Genomic DNA, 14,601 nt, shown 5'->3' on the forward strand with positions numbered 1-14,601 from the left:
TCTCTTTGTGTGCTGTCAGTTGGCTCCTCCCTTCCTTTCCCTTCCCTCTCTCAGCCATCAGCCAGTCAGCTTCTTCAGTGACAGTGGCTATGTTGAATCTGCATAATTTCAAACATTGCTTTGTCTATACATGTATAGAAATACCTCATTTCTCTGTACATAGCCCCAATCTTCAGATTTATGTATCCGCAAATGAGGTCATGTTGGAAGTACTGATTTATTTACTTAATTTATACCCTAACTTTCTCCCCAGTGGGGACTCAAAGCAGCTTACACCCTCCTTCTCAATTTTATTTTCACAACAACCTTGTGAGATAGGTTAGGCTGAGAGTGAGTGACTGGACCAATGTCTCCCAGCAAGCTTCCATAGAAGAGTTGGGATTTCAACCTGGGTTTCTCAGATCTCCAGTCCAACATTATAACCACTACACCTAAGTAGAATTAAGTCTCATTTTGTGCAGTGGCCTTACTCCCAGGGCAGTCTTCTTAGGACTGCACTGTTAGTGAAGTGAGACACTTTCATTTTCATGACAATCAGCTGTGTGTGTGTGTGTGTGTGTTTGTTTTAAACATTAACACAAACCCAGAATCAACTGGATTCACTCGCTGGCACATTTTGTCATGATTGTTAGATAGGGCTGAATTGTAGGAGGGATTTATTCTGTTAAATTATTCAAGTGATGAAAAGCCCCCAATAGTTGTATTAAACTTGACAAAATTAACTGTGACAAATGGAAGTGTTGCTTTTGCAGGGCGGATGCAGTTTTCAAAGAAAAATAATTGAGAATAGAAAGGATAGATGCTTCCTCTGTTTATTGAGCAGTAAAACGTAGTGTAATGTTCTTACACTGCAAGCTGAAGCCAAAAGTATTTTCTGCTTGTTGGGAAATGTCAACAACAACAACCATCCAGCCTGAGTCCTCCTTTAAAAAAGCTGTTCTTTAAATGCCCTGGGGTCACAGTCTTGATTTTCTTTCAGATTTGAACTGTAAACTTGAAGACAAGACAGAAGACGGAGAGCTGATAGATTGTAAGAAAAGGCCGGAAGAAGGGGAGGAGTTAGAGGAGGAAGCTGTGCACAGCTGTGACATCTGCCTCCAGGTGTTTGAGTCGCTGAGTGATATCACAGAGCACAAGATTAATCAATGTCAACTGACAGGTAAACAATACTTATCACTTTGCATCTCCTTGCGCGGTTCTATTTTTGATTTTTCAGGTCCCCTTCTTCAGAGGCTGTCTTAATTTTTCCTTTGACTACAATTTTATGCCCACATTCAGAGTGCTCAGGTAACGTTTGCATGTCTGAAATGATTTCTGGAGCAGAGTTGTACAGTGAGTGGCTTCTGTTTGAGTTGTCCCAGAGTGTGGGTAACTTCTGCGTTTAATTGAACAGTATTGAACTTTTCTGTATGTCCACTTCACCTGCATCTTCTAGCTTCCATACTGCAATGTTAGTGCCTTTTGCTGATTAAAAAAAAAACCCATCCAAACACACCTGGTTACAAGTTGTGCTTGTACACTGTGCTTGTAGCTGAAATGGTGCAGCTTTTGATTTTAAAAGGGTACATAGTAATCAGTGAGTAGAAATCAAGGGGGTGTACCAGAACATTTATGACTGACATTTTGGAAACAATGCTAATTGTTATCTTCTTTTTTTGTCTTGTCTTTGGGCAGTACTGATGGGCATACCCTAATCAAGGATGTATTTTTCTTAGCAGTGTTTGGAATAGGCTGAACTGAGTGAATGTAAATCCAGTTTAAGTGAACACTTTGTAAATGCTAAAGAGAACCAGAAAATATTGGATGAGAAAATGACCCATTCCTAATAGCCCCAGTTGTGAACCACTAGAATAATGTTGGTTGTGAGCCTCCAGTGCTTAATAAGCCGTCTCGAAAAATGCTTGACCTGAAAAGCATGAACAGTTTCTTAGAAGTGAACCGAAACATCCCAAATCCTTGCAAAGCAATCCAGATACCCCAGCCCCAAGGAATGAATGACAGTTTCAGAAAACAAATTATATTAGAAATGTTGAGTTTTCAGCATCAGAGTAATTCCTGATACAATTTATTGGTCCTCCATCAGCAAGTAGCCTTTGGTCAAATCAAACATATTCTCATTAACCTGCCATAACATATCAGATAAAGTGTTTTGATGCCACATTCTTTATCATTTCTTAATTCCCTTCTGACATTACTTCAGTTTTCCCTAAGGCACTGAAGTCAGGTTATGGTCATTGTGCTTACATTATCTTCAGGCATCATCCATACGAGATGAGTCCTTTGAAATCACAAGATTAGACCCTGATAATGGCAAACAAGAGTGGTATACGTGGCTGCCTCCTCCCTACCATTGATGCCTCCTGGTCCCCTCCCCTAGCTGCTCACTCATGGGTCACTTAAGAATGAGCCACCATTATGTAGTGGTTAGAGTGTTTGACTAGGTTCTGGGACATCTGGGTTCAAATCAACGTGCTCTATGTAGGTCTGCCGAAAAGTGTTTAAAACTACAGTAGTTACAGAATTCTACAGCCAGAATGCTAACTCGAGTGGGCCATAGGGACCATATCATTCCAGTCTTGTTGCACCTATATTGGCTCCCGATTAGTTTCCACACCTGATTCAAGATGCCGGTATTAACCTTAAATCCCTGTGCTTCTTAGGACCAACATACCTTAAGGATCACCTACTCTCATATGAACCCATCAGACTACTGTGGTCATCTTCAGGGGCCCTTCTTTGGGTGCCCTTGCTGTCTGAAGCTAGATGGTTGACAACCTGAGACAGAGCTTTCTTGGTTATGGCACCAAAATTATGGAATTACCTAACCAGGGAGACCCATCTGTCCCTCTCTATCATTGCTTTCTGCCAGTGAGTGAAGACTTATTTGTTTCATCTGGCATTCCCTCACTGACCCTCCTTACTGTGTATGTCTTTTAACTCTATGTGTGTGTTTGGGTGTGTGTATTTGTTTAATTTTTATTTTAGAGGCTTGCTTTAATGCTTTTGATTGTTCACCACCTTGGGGAACCCTAAGTTGTTTGGAAAGGCAGCATAAACATGTTTTAAATAAATATTAAATAAACCCCACTGCCATGAAGCTCACTGGGTTACCCTGACCAATCGCAATCTCTCGGTGTAACCTACCTCACACAGTTGTTGTGAAGAATCATGTATACACGCAGCTAGTTCATGTGAAAAGAGAATGGATATCTGCAAGTGCAAAAGGGATACCGAAGGAATGTGCTGAAAAATCTCTCAGCCAAACTGAAGTAGCAGTTGATGACAGTTTGTTGCAGATATAACAGTGTATTAGATATATTTTTTTCTGTGTTGACTTCTCTGTTATTTTGTGGTTGCTAACCTTTAAAATGTTGTTCAATTCCAGTAGGGAAAGTCATCTCTTCCATTTCAGTCCAGCCTTTTCTTGTACTTGAAATGGTTCTCTGTTAAGGCACTTCCAAATAGTTTGGCAAGGTGCTACTTTCGGAGGTTGGATTGACTCTTCTTGCTTTGTCCTCATAATGTCTTCCAATTAGTCGACCTGTCCTTGGTGAACTTCCTCTTTTTCCCCAAAAGAAAGATTTGTGCCTCCATTGTTCCTTGATGGCCCCTTTGTAATTTTCTAACGTTTCTCACCTAGAACTGGGTGATGAGTTGAGTGACTGCAAGCAGCGTGAACTGAATATCATGCAGCTGGGGAACTGAAGTGAAAGAGATTCCTGGAGCACTGCTCCTGATCCATTTCACCCCAGGTCATGCTGGAGGGCAGAACTTGCCATGCTAAATGAGGGTTAAAATGGGTCTGCCACTTGAGTAAATTTAAAATGAACTGTCTTTTAAAAGAAAGGCACCATGTAAGTATTGCTGGAGAAGGGGGTAGAAATCAAATGAAAAATATTCCAAATGTGACAGAAAGGTTTTTAACTTAAAAACCTTTAAGCACCAAAGGACCAGCTCTCCATCTTTATCTTTCAGGAAATAATCTGAACATTAATTAAGTAGCATGTACTAGACTTGAGGTGTATAAATATAATGGTACATTAAAAAAAATCTTTACCAATTTTTAGCTTTTGGTGATTTTAAAATATTTGATCAATAATTTACTTGCATTGAAGAATGATTATGACACTTATTGCAAAAATTGAATCTGTTTTTATCTGAGTTTGATAGCTTCAGTCCCAGTATATTGCATGTTTTCAGTGGATATATGATTAGAGGCCAGGCTCTATTACAGAATGAATAGAACAAATAGTTCGGTAGTGGCATTGGAAGCAGTATGATGCATCTTTCTTAAACATTTTTTCTAATTGTTTCATTTATTCCAAATTAACAGTCCAAAAAAATAGACAGTGAAAGGGAACCTTAGAAACACATGTGCCCAAATTCTCGATGATTAAATTAGGCTGCAGACAGAGCAATTCTGAGGCCCATGTGGCCACTGTGGCGCAACTATGGCACCACTAGTCCAGTCCCTATGGGTTTTAGTTATGCGGTGGCCAACAGGACAATTGTGGGTTGCTTTGGCTTTCTTTGGATGCAGCCGCGTTAGCATCCCCTGCAACTGCGCTGCTGCATTCCGTGGAGGTGTTGTGGCGAGGCAGTGGGGCTCTGATGGACAGGGCAGCCACTTGGGTCACTAGGCCTGGGGACAGAGCCAAGCACCCATCATAGCCCAGGGTCCAAGAGGGGCAGCCCAAGGGAGGCTTACACGCTGTCAACGGCACATCCCTTCACCTCTTAAAGGGACCAAGTTCAGTCACAGGACTCCAGGCATCTGACCGTAGTACAGGGGCTCAAGCATTCCCCCCGGCACCCCAAGTTGGGCCCCTGCCCACATTGAGCAAAGTGTGCCTAAATCCCAGAAGGGGAAGGGGGAATATCGAGGGCAGTGCATGCATCAGCAAGTGCCCTCTGCTCACTGGTGGCTGTGCTGTATAGCTGGTCACCCATGCTGCTGAGGGCACCCCTGCTTCAACCCCTGCCCCACCCCTTCTGGTGGCAGAGCAGAAGGGGGGCTAGTTGGGTAGGGCATAGAACGACACTAACAGGTCCCCCAGTAGCCTCTCAATGCGCACCTGTGCCTCCCCCACATCATGGACGACAGGGTGGAGGGATGGGCTAAGCCGGGCGCAGGCCCCATGCCTCCCCCATGTCAGCTGGAGCACCAGTGGCCATGCCACCTGGGTGCGGAGAAGGGGTCTCGCCTCTGGCTCCCCTACCCTCCACAGTCTCCACTGCCCCAACTCCACTGCCATATGAAGAAGTCGAGTCCACCTGCTGCACCTTTGACTAGTGAACATCCTCTCTCTACAGGCCCTGGCCAGCCTTCCCTGGCATGGTGCTCTCTCCTTCATCTTCTGCCTCGGCTCGCCATGCAACGTATCCACCTACAGCCAGTACTCTGCGTTTGGGTGGCACTGCAAAGGCAGAGAAGGCGCCGTGTTCACCGATACTGGGCATGCATCAGCACCCTCTATCTGTCACACAGCACCTGCTTGAATCACTTCCTCCTGGACAGGGCGGCCATCCAAGCCCTGTGCGAGGGGATTGGGTTAGCTCTCCATGACTCTCCATCTCCCACCCCCCCTGTGCCATCCCTACCCTTCAGGTGGCCTTGGTCTCCCTCATGTTCCTCACCACTGGCTCCTTCTGAGGGGGTCATGGCTGAGGTCCTAGAGGTGTCCCAGTCCTTGACGAGCCACTGTCTGCATGTCAGATAGGCTCTCTGCCGGCCCCGGATAGAAACAAGATGGTTTCCCCCATGGACAAAATGGAGTTCTTTTGCACTCCGTCCCTCCCCGTTTGCACCTGGTCTCCTGCCCAAGATCTGCAGCTCAATGGAGACCCGCCCCGGTAATGGCTGATCTGATACCGGATCCCGCAGAACAATACTGGGAGCCCGGGAAGATCAGCCACTTAACGCACGCATTTTACTCTGAATACTTTTGCTCAAGTCTTTACCGGTAGTTTGCTTCGGTATTGTGTCTTTGTTTCCAATAATCCAATCAACCCCTTTGTATCCACCCTATATGTGTTTCAATATTCCCCCATACCTGTATGCTAGCCTTAAGTCTTTTGACCTGCTGAAATTGCTGTTCTTCTGAAATAAACTTTTTACTCGCTGTATCGTCTGGAGGAAAGTTATTGCCTGGAACACATCGACTTGCTGAGGCCTGACTTCATAGCTTCTTGGATGCCATGCTGACCAACCTACCAAAAGCATGTGTGCTTCCCCACCCAACAGGTGGAGCTGCCAGCCATCCAGGCAGTGTTCGCAGCAGTTGCAGGCTTTCTCAATGTAGTGATTGCTGTGGACTCTACCCACACTGCCCCCATAGCCCCCCAGGAGGAGCTGCAGGTGTACTGAAATGGCCATCACTTCTACAGCCTAAACATTCAGGCATCCTGTGATAACAAGGGCATCTTCATGGACCTGGTGGCCAAGTTCCTGGGCAATGTTCATGAAGTTGGGTACCCAAGGTTAGGTGGGATAGAAAATATATAAATAATATATAATTTATTAGAAGCGCTTTGTCAAGATTAAAATTATTTAAAAACATTAAAACAGCACAATGGCATTTCCTAAGGTTGATATCTATAACCATATGCCAAACTCTTTTCGGCCTATATGGCCTTCCTCAGTGGTCTATTTGAAACCCATGTAAAACATGCACACATTTACAGATATATATATATATATATACATATACAGGCAATGTAAAACAGACCAGGCATGTAATAGGTTGTAAATATTACCAATTAAACCAACATCTGGTAAGATTGTGTCAGGTTTTTATGCTGGGCTGTATATGTCTCCCATGTAAGATGTGTGCAAGAATCAACCTAGGGGGTGGTGTTGCTGGAGCAGCTCCTGGCCATGAATAAGGGTAATGGGTGAAAGAGGTGGAGGGAATGGTCCCTCTTGTCAGTGCGCAGCTGCCCCTTTGGATCCTGGCTGAGGAGATGGGGGTACTTATTTGGGCTCAGAACTGAAAGTTGTCAGCCACAGAGTGTGGTCTTTGCTTTCCCTGATGGGTGTTTGTGTAGAGTGCTCGCTCAGTGATGCTAAGTGCCTTCTCTGTGCTTTTCCTGCCACCAAATTGCTTCACTGCTTGCTCTAAGTCCGCACAGCAGGGAACTGTTAGACAGTGTCCCCTGCCACGTGCCTTATTTCGTGAGATGTGGAGTGTCCTGGCTAGGGTTTTTTTTAGGGCTGGGGGCTGTGTTTGGGGGCTGGGAGGGGGCTTGGCCGCCGCAGGGGAGGGAGGTGATCAGTTGCTCCCTTAGTTGGCAACCAGAGCCACTTGGGGCCCCATGGCAGTGTGGGGACACTTGTTTTTTCCCCTTCCATGGGCTCCTATGGGCTGCACCGCCATTTTTTCTTGGTGCAGCTTTGCGCCTCTGTCAGGGGGGTGTTCCCGGGCTGAAAGGGCTTAGGGAGCTGACTAACTCCGGCCACACCACACAATCCACCCACATAAATGGTGGCGTGTAGCCAGCACCCAAGAGTGGGTCAGCAGCACTGGGGTCCTGCACCGGCATAATTGGTCCTTATGTTGGTGTATCTCGGAGATATGTTGGCATACAGGCCAATCATCTCTCTCATCTCCCTTTTAGGATTGTGCCGTAAATATGTGCTACTAAATTTAGTTTTAGTTCAGATTGCTCCACCATGCTTTTTGTAAATTAAGGATAGTGATGCCAAGCTAATTTGATCCAGGAATCTAAATATAGATTTATTAGATTTATTCCAAAGATGATGTTGCTTTTAGCAGGCATTGAGTTTTTTATGAATTTTGGAGGCATGTTCATCTCTTCCGCAAACTGAAGACATTAATGTCTGAACAAATCCTTAATTTTCTGATCTTACTCACAATTTGATTTTGGATCAGAACTGTTACTTGAAAGGCAGATCTATTACTGTCAATAGGACTTTTGTGTAACTTTGCCTGTCCAGAGACCTGTATTAGACATGCATTATGGGCCTTTGCGTATATAAGATGGCTTTTTTTCTGACCCACATTTTCAAATATTACATCATCGGCAGGGAGTTTAGTCAGCTTCTTGTAATATGGTGTTAAGATTGAGGGCGGGATGGAGATAGCAGCCCTTACAAAAGTCAGAAAATAGCAATGTACTTGCATTTCTTAACTGGGGCTCATTTTCAATATATCTTTATCTTGCTACATTCCATCAATAAAATAGAAACTAGAAGAAAACATACAATGCATCCTAAAAGCACAGTCACACTCTTCTAAAACCATGGGTGTAGCTGTGCTTAGGAGGGTACTGTCACTCAGGCAATTTACTATGCTCCTGAATTGTTTCAGTGTAGAAAGAGAATGGCTTCAGATTGTAGACTTAAGTGAGCACTTTAAGCTTGTTTAAGTCCGCTGGTATCAGTGGCTTTAATCATGCTTAACTATGGATTGTGGGCTAAATGCCTACTATAAATAACACAGGCCCATAAAAACATGCCATTGGATCCCACTGGGGTTTTCATGCACTCTGGGTTCTTTACTAAAAACATGTCCCAGCACTGGAGAGGAGGAGGTAGGTTCCTGTGGAGCTTTGAATCATATGGGTGCAAGTCCCACTGAGATGGATCTAGTGGCATGTTTCCGCAGGCAAAAGGGCTTGCAACGGTAGAGTGTAACTTTTGTAATTCCTCTTTATGCAACAGCCAAAAAAAGGCTCCTGAAACCCTGCTGTTGGAGGTCCCTTCTTTCCTAGGAGCTGTTGTTCAGGGGCCGTTTCAGGCTGCCATGGGAGTGCAGGGGGAACCATGACAGTCACATTCTACAGGGGGGCAGTTCTGGCACCCGTGGAAATGCACCACTGGACCCAACCTTGCTGAGTTGAATTTTTACTGTGAATGAGGCAAGGTCAGGATTGAGGCATTAGGCCGTAGTTCCAAATATTTCCAAGCTCTAAACTCCCATGTGTGTAGATGATATTGACAAGAATGTGCAATTATTGAGAGAGTGATTATGTGACAAAAGCATGGATGAAATATATACAGGCTTTAGAAATCTGCTTACAAAGCTCTTAAGAACACACCTCATGTATGTTACAGAGAATTGTATAAGGCAGATCAAGTCAACTGCTTGCCTGTTGCCTGTCCCTGCAAAGAAGGAATTATACAAAAGGTTTTCTCTCATATTTTCTGTTTTACGATTGTAATGCATTTTTCTGCATTATTCCCTCTTGAGTGGCCTATTGAAATCCAAGAGAGATTTTTAGGGCCTTGCTGAAGATGCTTCTAGTGATTTAATTGCACCTGATGCCACCTTCACTGTTTTGTCTCTACTTATGCTGTTGAGACTCTCAAGAGATTTAAAGGAACTGGTGACACAAAATAAAACAAAAGGACATGGTGCTCAGTCTACCGGTCACTGCCTTGCACAATTAGACTTGCTGGGGGCCTGCTGATCAGTCCTTTGGCCTCTGGGCTGTGGGGTCCCGCAAGGTTCCATCTTGTCCCCTATGCTCTTTGACATCTATATGGAACTGCTGGGTGAGGCGATCTGGAGATTTGGGCTAGATTGTCACAGTTATGCTGGTGACAGTTCTATCTCATGCTTCCACCTGATGCCAGGAAGGCTGTAGAAATCCTGAGCCAGTGCCTGGAGGCAGTTTTGGTGGGGATGGAGGCTAATAAACTGAAGCTTAACCCTGACAAGATAGAAGTGCTACTGGTGAGCAGAAAGTCTGCCCAGAGATTTAAGGTGTCACCCATTCTGGATCGTGTTGCACTCCTCTTGAAGGAACAGGCCTGTAGAATAGAGGAACTCTTGGGCCCAGGCCTGCTGCTGGATCAGCAGGTGGCAGCTGTGGCCAGGAGTGCCTTTTACCACCTTTGACAGGCTAGTCAGCTGTGGCCTTTCCTGGGCAGTAAAAAATCTGGCCGCTGTGGTCAAGCCCACATTAAATCTAGATTAGATTCCTGCAGTGTACTCTATGTGGAGTTTCCCTTGAAAAGTGTTTGGAAACTTCAATTGGTGCAGAATGCTGCAGCCAAGATGTCAACTGGAGTGGGTCATAGGGACTGTATCACTTCAGTCTGGGCCCATCTACACTGGCTGCCAGTCTGTTTCAGGGCACAAGTCAAGGTGCCGGTGTTTACCTTTAAAACTGTATATGATTTACAACCAGTGTACCTGGAGGTCTGCCTATTTTCTTATGAACCTGCATGACCACTATAGTCATCTTCCAAGGCCCTGCTTTGGGTTTCACCGCCTTCTAAGATTAGGCAGGTGGCAACACGAGAGAGGGCTTTCTCGATAGTGATACCAAACTCTGGAAACTCATTTCCCAATGATACTTAGCTGTCCCCTTTTTTGCCATCTTCTGCCAGTGGGAGAAGACTTTTTTGTTTGGTGTTCCCTTAGTGACTCCTCCTTCCTTCCCAATGTTTTAATTGTTTTTTTAAAAATATTATTTGTATATATTTTAGCTTTGGTTTTAATTACGAGCAAAGAGCCATTTGCCACCGTAACAACTAACAGGCAGTGCAATCCTTGTACCATTTTGAATCCATTGACACTGTGAATCACTTTTGGACTAGAGCATCAGCTGCATGAAGTTTTATACTCAATTGGCAGTTCATGAACACATTCATAAACATATACACAGAGTAAAAAGTTTATAAACATTAGGACCAAAAGGCTATGAAATGTAACAGAAAGCTGTAGGTCTGTCACATGGTGTCTGCATCAGAACCTTCCCTGATATATGTCAGGCTCTGTGTAGAAATGTGACAAACTGCTGCTACTGCTTGCATTTCATGGCCTTTGGTCTCGTTGTCATACCAGCAAAACAAAACTCAAACCTACAGACTGGTGTGAGAAGTTGCATTATTGTTTGAGGACTATCTGATGCTTTGTTTTTTCAGGGACAAATAATTTTTATGCATATTTCTTTGATGCTACTTAAAACAAGGAATATTGTTGACTTTTTTTCTTGGATTTTTTAAGGTATTTCTTCTGCTCACCAGATGCATTTTTTCCCTTTGTACATCATGTGACCACTGAGGAATTTGACAAAGCAGGCTCTAGTGCATGAAAGGTTATGCCACAATAAATGTGTTTAGTCTTTATGGTGCCAGAGAAGGCTTTGGGCTTTTTCCTTTTGTTTTGTTTTCCCCCCTCTGGAATTCGTTGTCTGAGAATAAAGGGACAATTGCCCTGGAATATAGGGTTTTGAAAGGGGGTCTCCATTGCAGTATAAAAACAGATACGTCATTGTATAAGAAATTAAATCTATGCACACTCACTATTTCCACGAAAAAAGTGATTTTAGCCACTGAATTCCCAACTTCAATCAACTACAACTGCTTTTGAGATCATGTAACATTAAAGTGTATGAGAATCATAATGTGCATGGTGCACTGGATAGTTTTGGATGTGGGTTTAAATCTCAGCTCAGCTTTGGATTCACTGGGTAAACTGCTTTCTTGCAGACCGTGTTTAAAATGGAATAAGAGTGAGGTACCTTATGGGATAGTTGTAAGAACAAATTCAGATAAATAATAAAACACTTCCATAATAAAATTATGTGATGGTGTTACTACTACGATGTCTACCACAAAGTGGAGTTACAGTGCATTACTGGATTAGCTACATCATGTGGTTTAGACTGTCAGAGGAATGGAACGAGATAGCTTTACATTTGGATATTATGCACAATATCAAACATTATACAAAAGATGGATGCATTAGAGGAAGGACCTCCAGGTGCATGCTAAGCACATGTGTCTTAGAGTCCCTTGAGGGGGGAAAAGTTACCCCTCATGTTTGTTAGGGGTTGGTTTGTTTTTTCCACATGCCTTCACATTTCTAACTGCTGCACTTTCAAATACTTTCAATTACTGCTCAGCGATGTGGGTTTTCCAGGGAAATTTGAATCAGAAAAAAATTCAGAACATATTCTGAATCAAAGTTAAAATGAAGAATTAAAATTGAGATAACATTAGCAACATTTACATAAAGAAGACAGATATACCATGTACAAATCTGAACCATGTACAAGGTCTGATGTTTGTCCATGCCTCATATCCCATCTATCATGACTGATTCGCAGCACAACAACCCTGAAAGCTATAGACTAGTTTTGTTTTTATTTATTAATGTTATTTATAGTTCGCCTTTTTCAATGGGACTCAAGGCAGATTACACAGTGTTTCAGTGCAATCAACATTCAATAAACAATGCAATACGATTAGGGCTGCAGGACCAACCAGAAATCTAAAAAAACAGAACTGAGGCAAAGCCTAAGTATTAACATGATACATTAACCGTGCAATCCTGAAGTGTGGGCAGAGCTGCATAGGAGCCAGGAGGACCCTACCAGCATCCCTGCCACTTGCGTCCAAAGTGGCACAGAAGCCGGAGCTGGGTGCTCTGAGGAGCAACACGGCAGTGCGAGGCTTGTGCGCTGGCGCTACCTTCCCAGCAACTTTTTTCCAGCGCGAATGCTCGTGTCGGTGTCCATGGGGGTGTTCCTGGGGCGTTACCGGGGGCGGAGTTGCCATGGCAGTTTCCTAAGCCCTTTCACCCCTAGAACGCGCCATTTTGCAGGTATTGAGTTACGCCTGCAAAATCGGTGTTGTAGCCCTGTGAAACTCAATGGGGGAGTTTCACAGGGATTTTTTTAAAAGTGTAGGGGGTTTTTGTTTTATTTACTGCCTGGGAAGCCTCTTAGCAAGCGGTGCGGCTGCGCTGGCCATCAACTACACACACCCCCCAAATTGGGCTGCTCATAATGCAAAATTACATTGTAAGATTTACTTATGCAGGGCAGAACATTTTTGCTTTTTGAATTAGAATAATGCAATTTTGGATTTGTCACGAGTGTTTTGCCTCAGGTGTGTATACATCAATCTGTTTGTGGAGCTTGGGTACAGTCTTCCTTATTCCATATTGTGTTGTTTTCTGTTAAGCAGGTCTCATGTTAAACCCTAAGATTGCTTTTCAACTCTTGGGGAGACATAATTGTTGGCAGCTTGGGTAAGAAGCAGAGCTGTTGTAAAGGATAATCACTACATAATTCCTGTGGTTGCCTGCATTCCGTAATTCCTATGAATGCTTGTGTGTGCCTCTAGACTATGGTTAATCTTTCTTACAGCATCTCATCAAAATAGCCCGTACAAAATGGTGAAACTGTGGCTAATTTTAGGCACAAATATGGTTAGGTTATGGTGGGTATATCATTTTCTGTTGTCAGCAGGACTTTAGAGATGATTTAGATTTTTTTTTTTGACAAATCTGCAGCCTGATTCCAAAATGGCTGATGATGGAAGAAAACTTTATTTTGAAGAAGTTGAACTTCATGTTCTTAATTCTTTATTTGGACTAAAAGGTCACCATCCTTAGTTGGGGATATCACCTGGGAATGGTGCAAATGTAACAGAGATCTCTGACCTATTAATAAGCACCAGGAGAAGGAGATAGGGATCATTCTGCAATGTGCCCTGGGGGTATTTTTCTTTTAAACTTCAAGCAGTGTAGCTGGAACTGTTCAACTTTTTATTTCTTTCAGTTTTACCTTCAGGGGAAAATTGATCGATTTAGAGATGATTATTCCATAATCTCTGAATCTTTCTTTCTCCACATTGCAGTGAGAATTCCTTGAAGTTTAAAGACACTTGGTTTCCTCTGTGCATTGCGCAGTGAGACCAAGAAATGTATGGGGACAGCAGTCTTCTTTAGCATAGTGCTAGCAGACACGTTTAGAACTATAATACTCATTTTTTTTAATACTAAGGTTATATCTGGAGCAGTGCTACTTAAGTTGTGCCCGCCCTCTTCCCAATAATTTGTGGGGGTGGCTGGTTGGTACTATGGAGCAAGATGGCAGAAATGAGAGGCTGAAAAAGAACCAAGATGTAAAAGTGAAAATTACAGATTTTAGCAACTGATTTGAGCTTCATGAAACATTTGGAGCATTAATCTAAAAGCTTCAGACAGTAGAACCTTTCATTTTGTTTTTTTCCTTCTTGATACTGAATTCTGGTCTAAGGTCTGTTTTATGGATAGTTTTTTATGCTGATTATGTCCTGTGGCTTGTTTTTAACACCTTGTTGTTTTATTGTTACCTTATTTTAATTGCCAACCACCTTGAGCAGGAGACTAAAGAGGTGTCATAGAACTATCCTAAATAAATAAATATTTGCTCTGTAGTATGACAGTATGTAACTTTTCAGAAAAAAAGAAGACAAAGGAATGTAAATAATAAATATTTAATTTGTCCTCAGACTGGACTCATTCAACTGGATGAAGTTTCGGACTGTAGAATTCCTTGATAACAGGCTCATGAATCTCCTGTGTATCTGGATATAAAATGATCGAGTAGATCTTAAGATAAGTCATTTAGCTGCATTTGAAATACCGTATTGTGTAATAACTAAATAGCTAAATATCTGCAAAGATACCTGTGCATAAAATAACATAGCGGACTGGCAGTATGTCAACCTAAAGGAAATAGTGGTTCATGCAATTTAATCCCCCCCCCCTGTAAATAATGGCTTACAGAAATGCCTGTTCTCTCTCCTTGCTTTTCTAACTCTGAATAGAAATGGTGTATCTCATTTGTTTTTACTGC

At 43.1% G+C, this 14,601-nt stretch overlaps 1 protein-coding gene across 6 annotated transcripts in view; it reads left to right on the forward strand.

The window, feature by feature from the left end:
- The window catches only part of ZNF521 (zinc finger protein 521), a 349,322-nt gene that overhangs the window by 39,005 nt on the left and 295,716 nt on the right, over positions 1 to 14,601 (forward strand). For all 6 annotated transcript variants that reach the window (XM_056854011.1, XM_056854009.1, XM_056854010.1 and 3 more), the window contains one exon: positions 980 to 1,159. Coding sequence is in view for 5 of the 6 variants with exons in the window: in XM_056854009.1 (XP_056709987.1) it covers positions 980 to 1,159 (180 nt within the window). In the remaining variant the exon portion in view is untranslated. The remainder of the gene's footprint in view (positions 1 to 979; positions 1,160 to 14,601) is intronic.

Source organism: Euleptes europaea, chromosome 8 (genome assembly GCF_029931775.1).
Source record: "Euleptes europaea isolate rEulEur1 chromosome 8, rEulEur1.hap1, whole genome shotgun sequence".
Taxonomy (NCBI): domain Eukaryota; kingdom Metazoa; phylum Chordata; class Lepidosauria; order Squamata; family Sphaerodactylidae; genus Euleptes; species Euleptes europaea.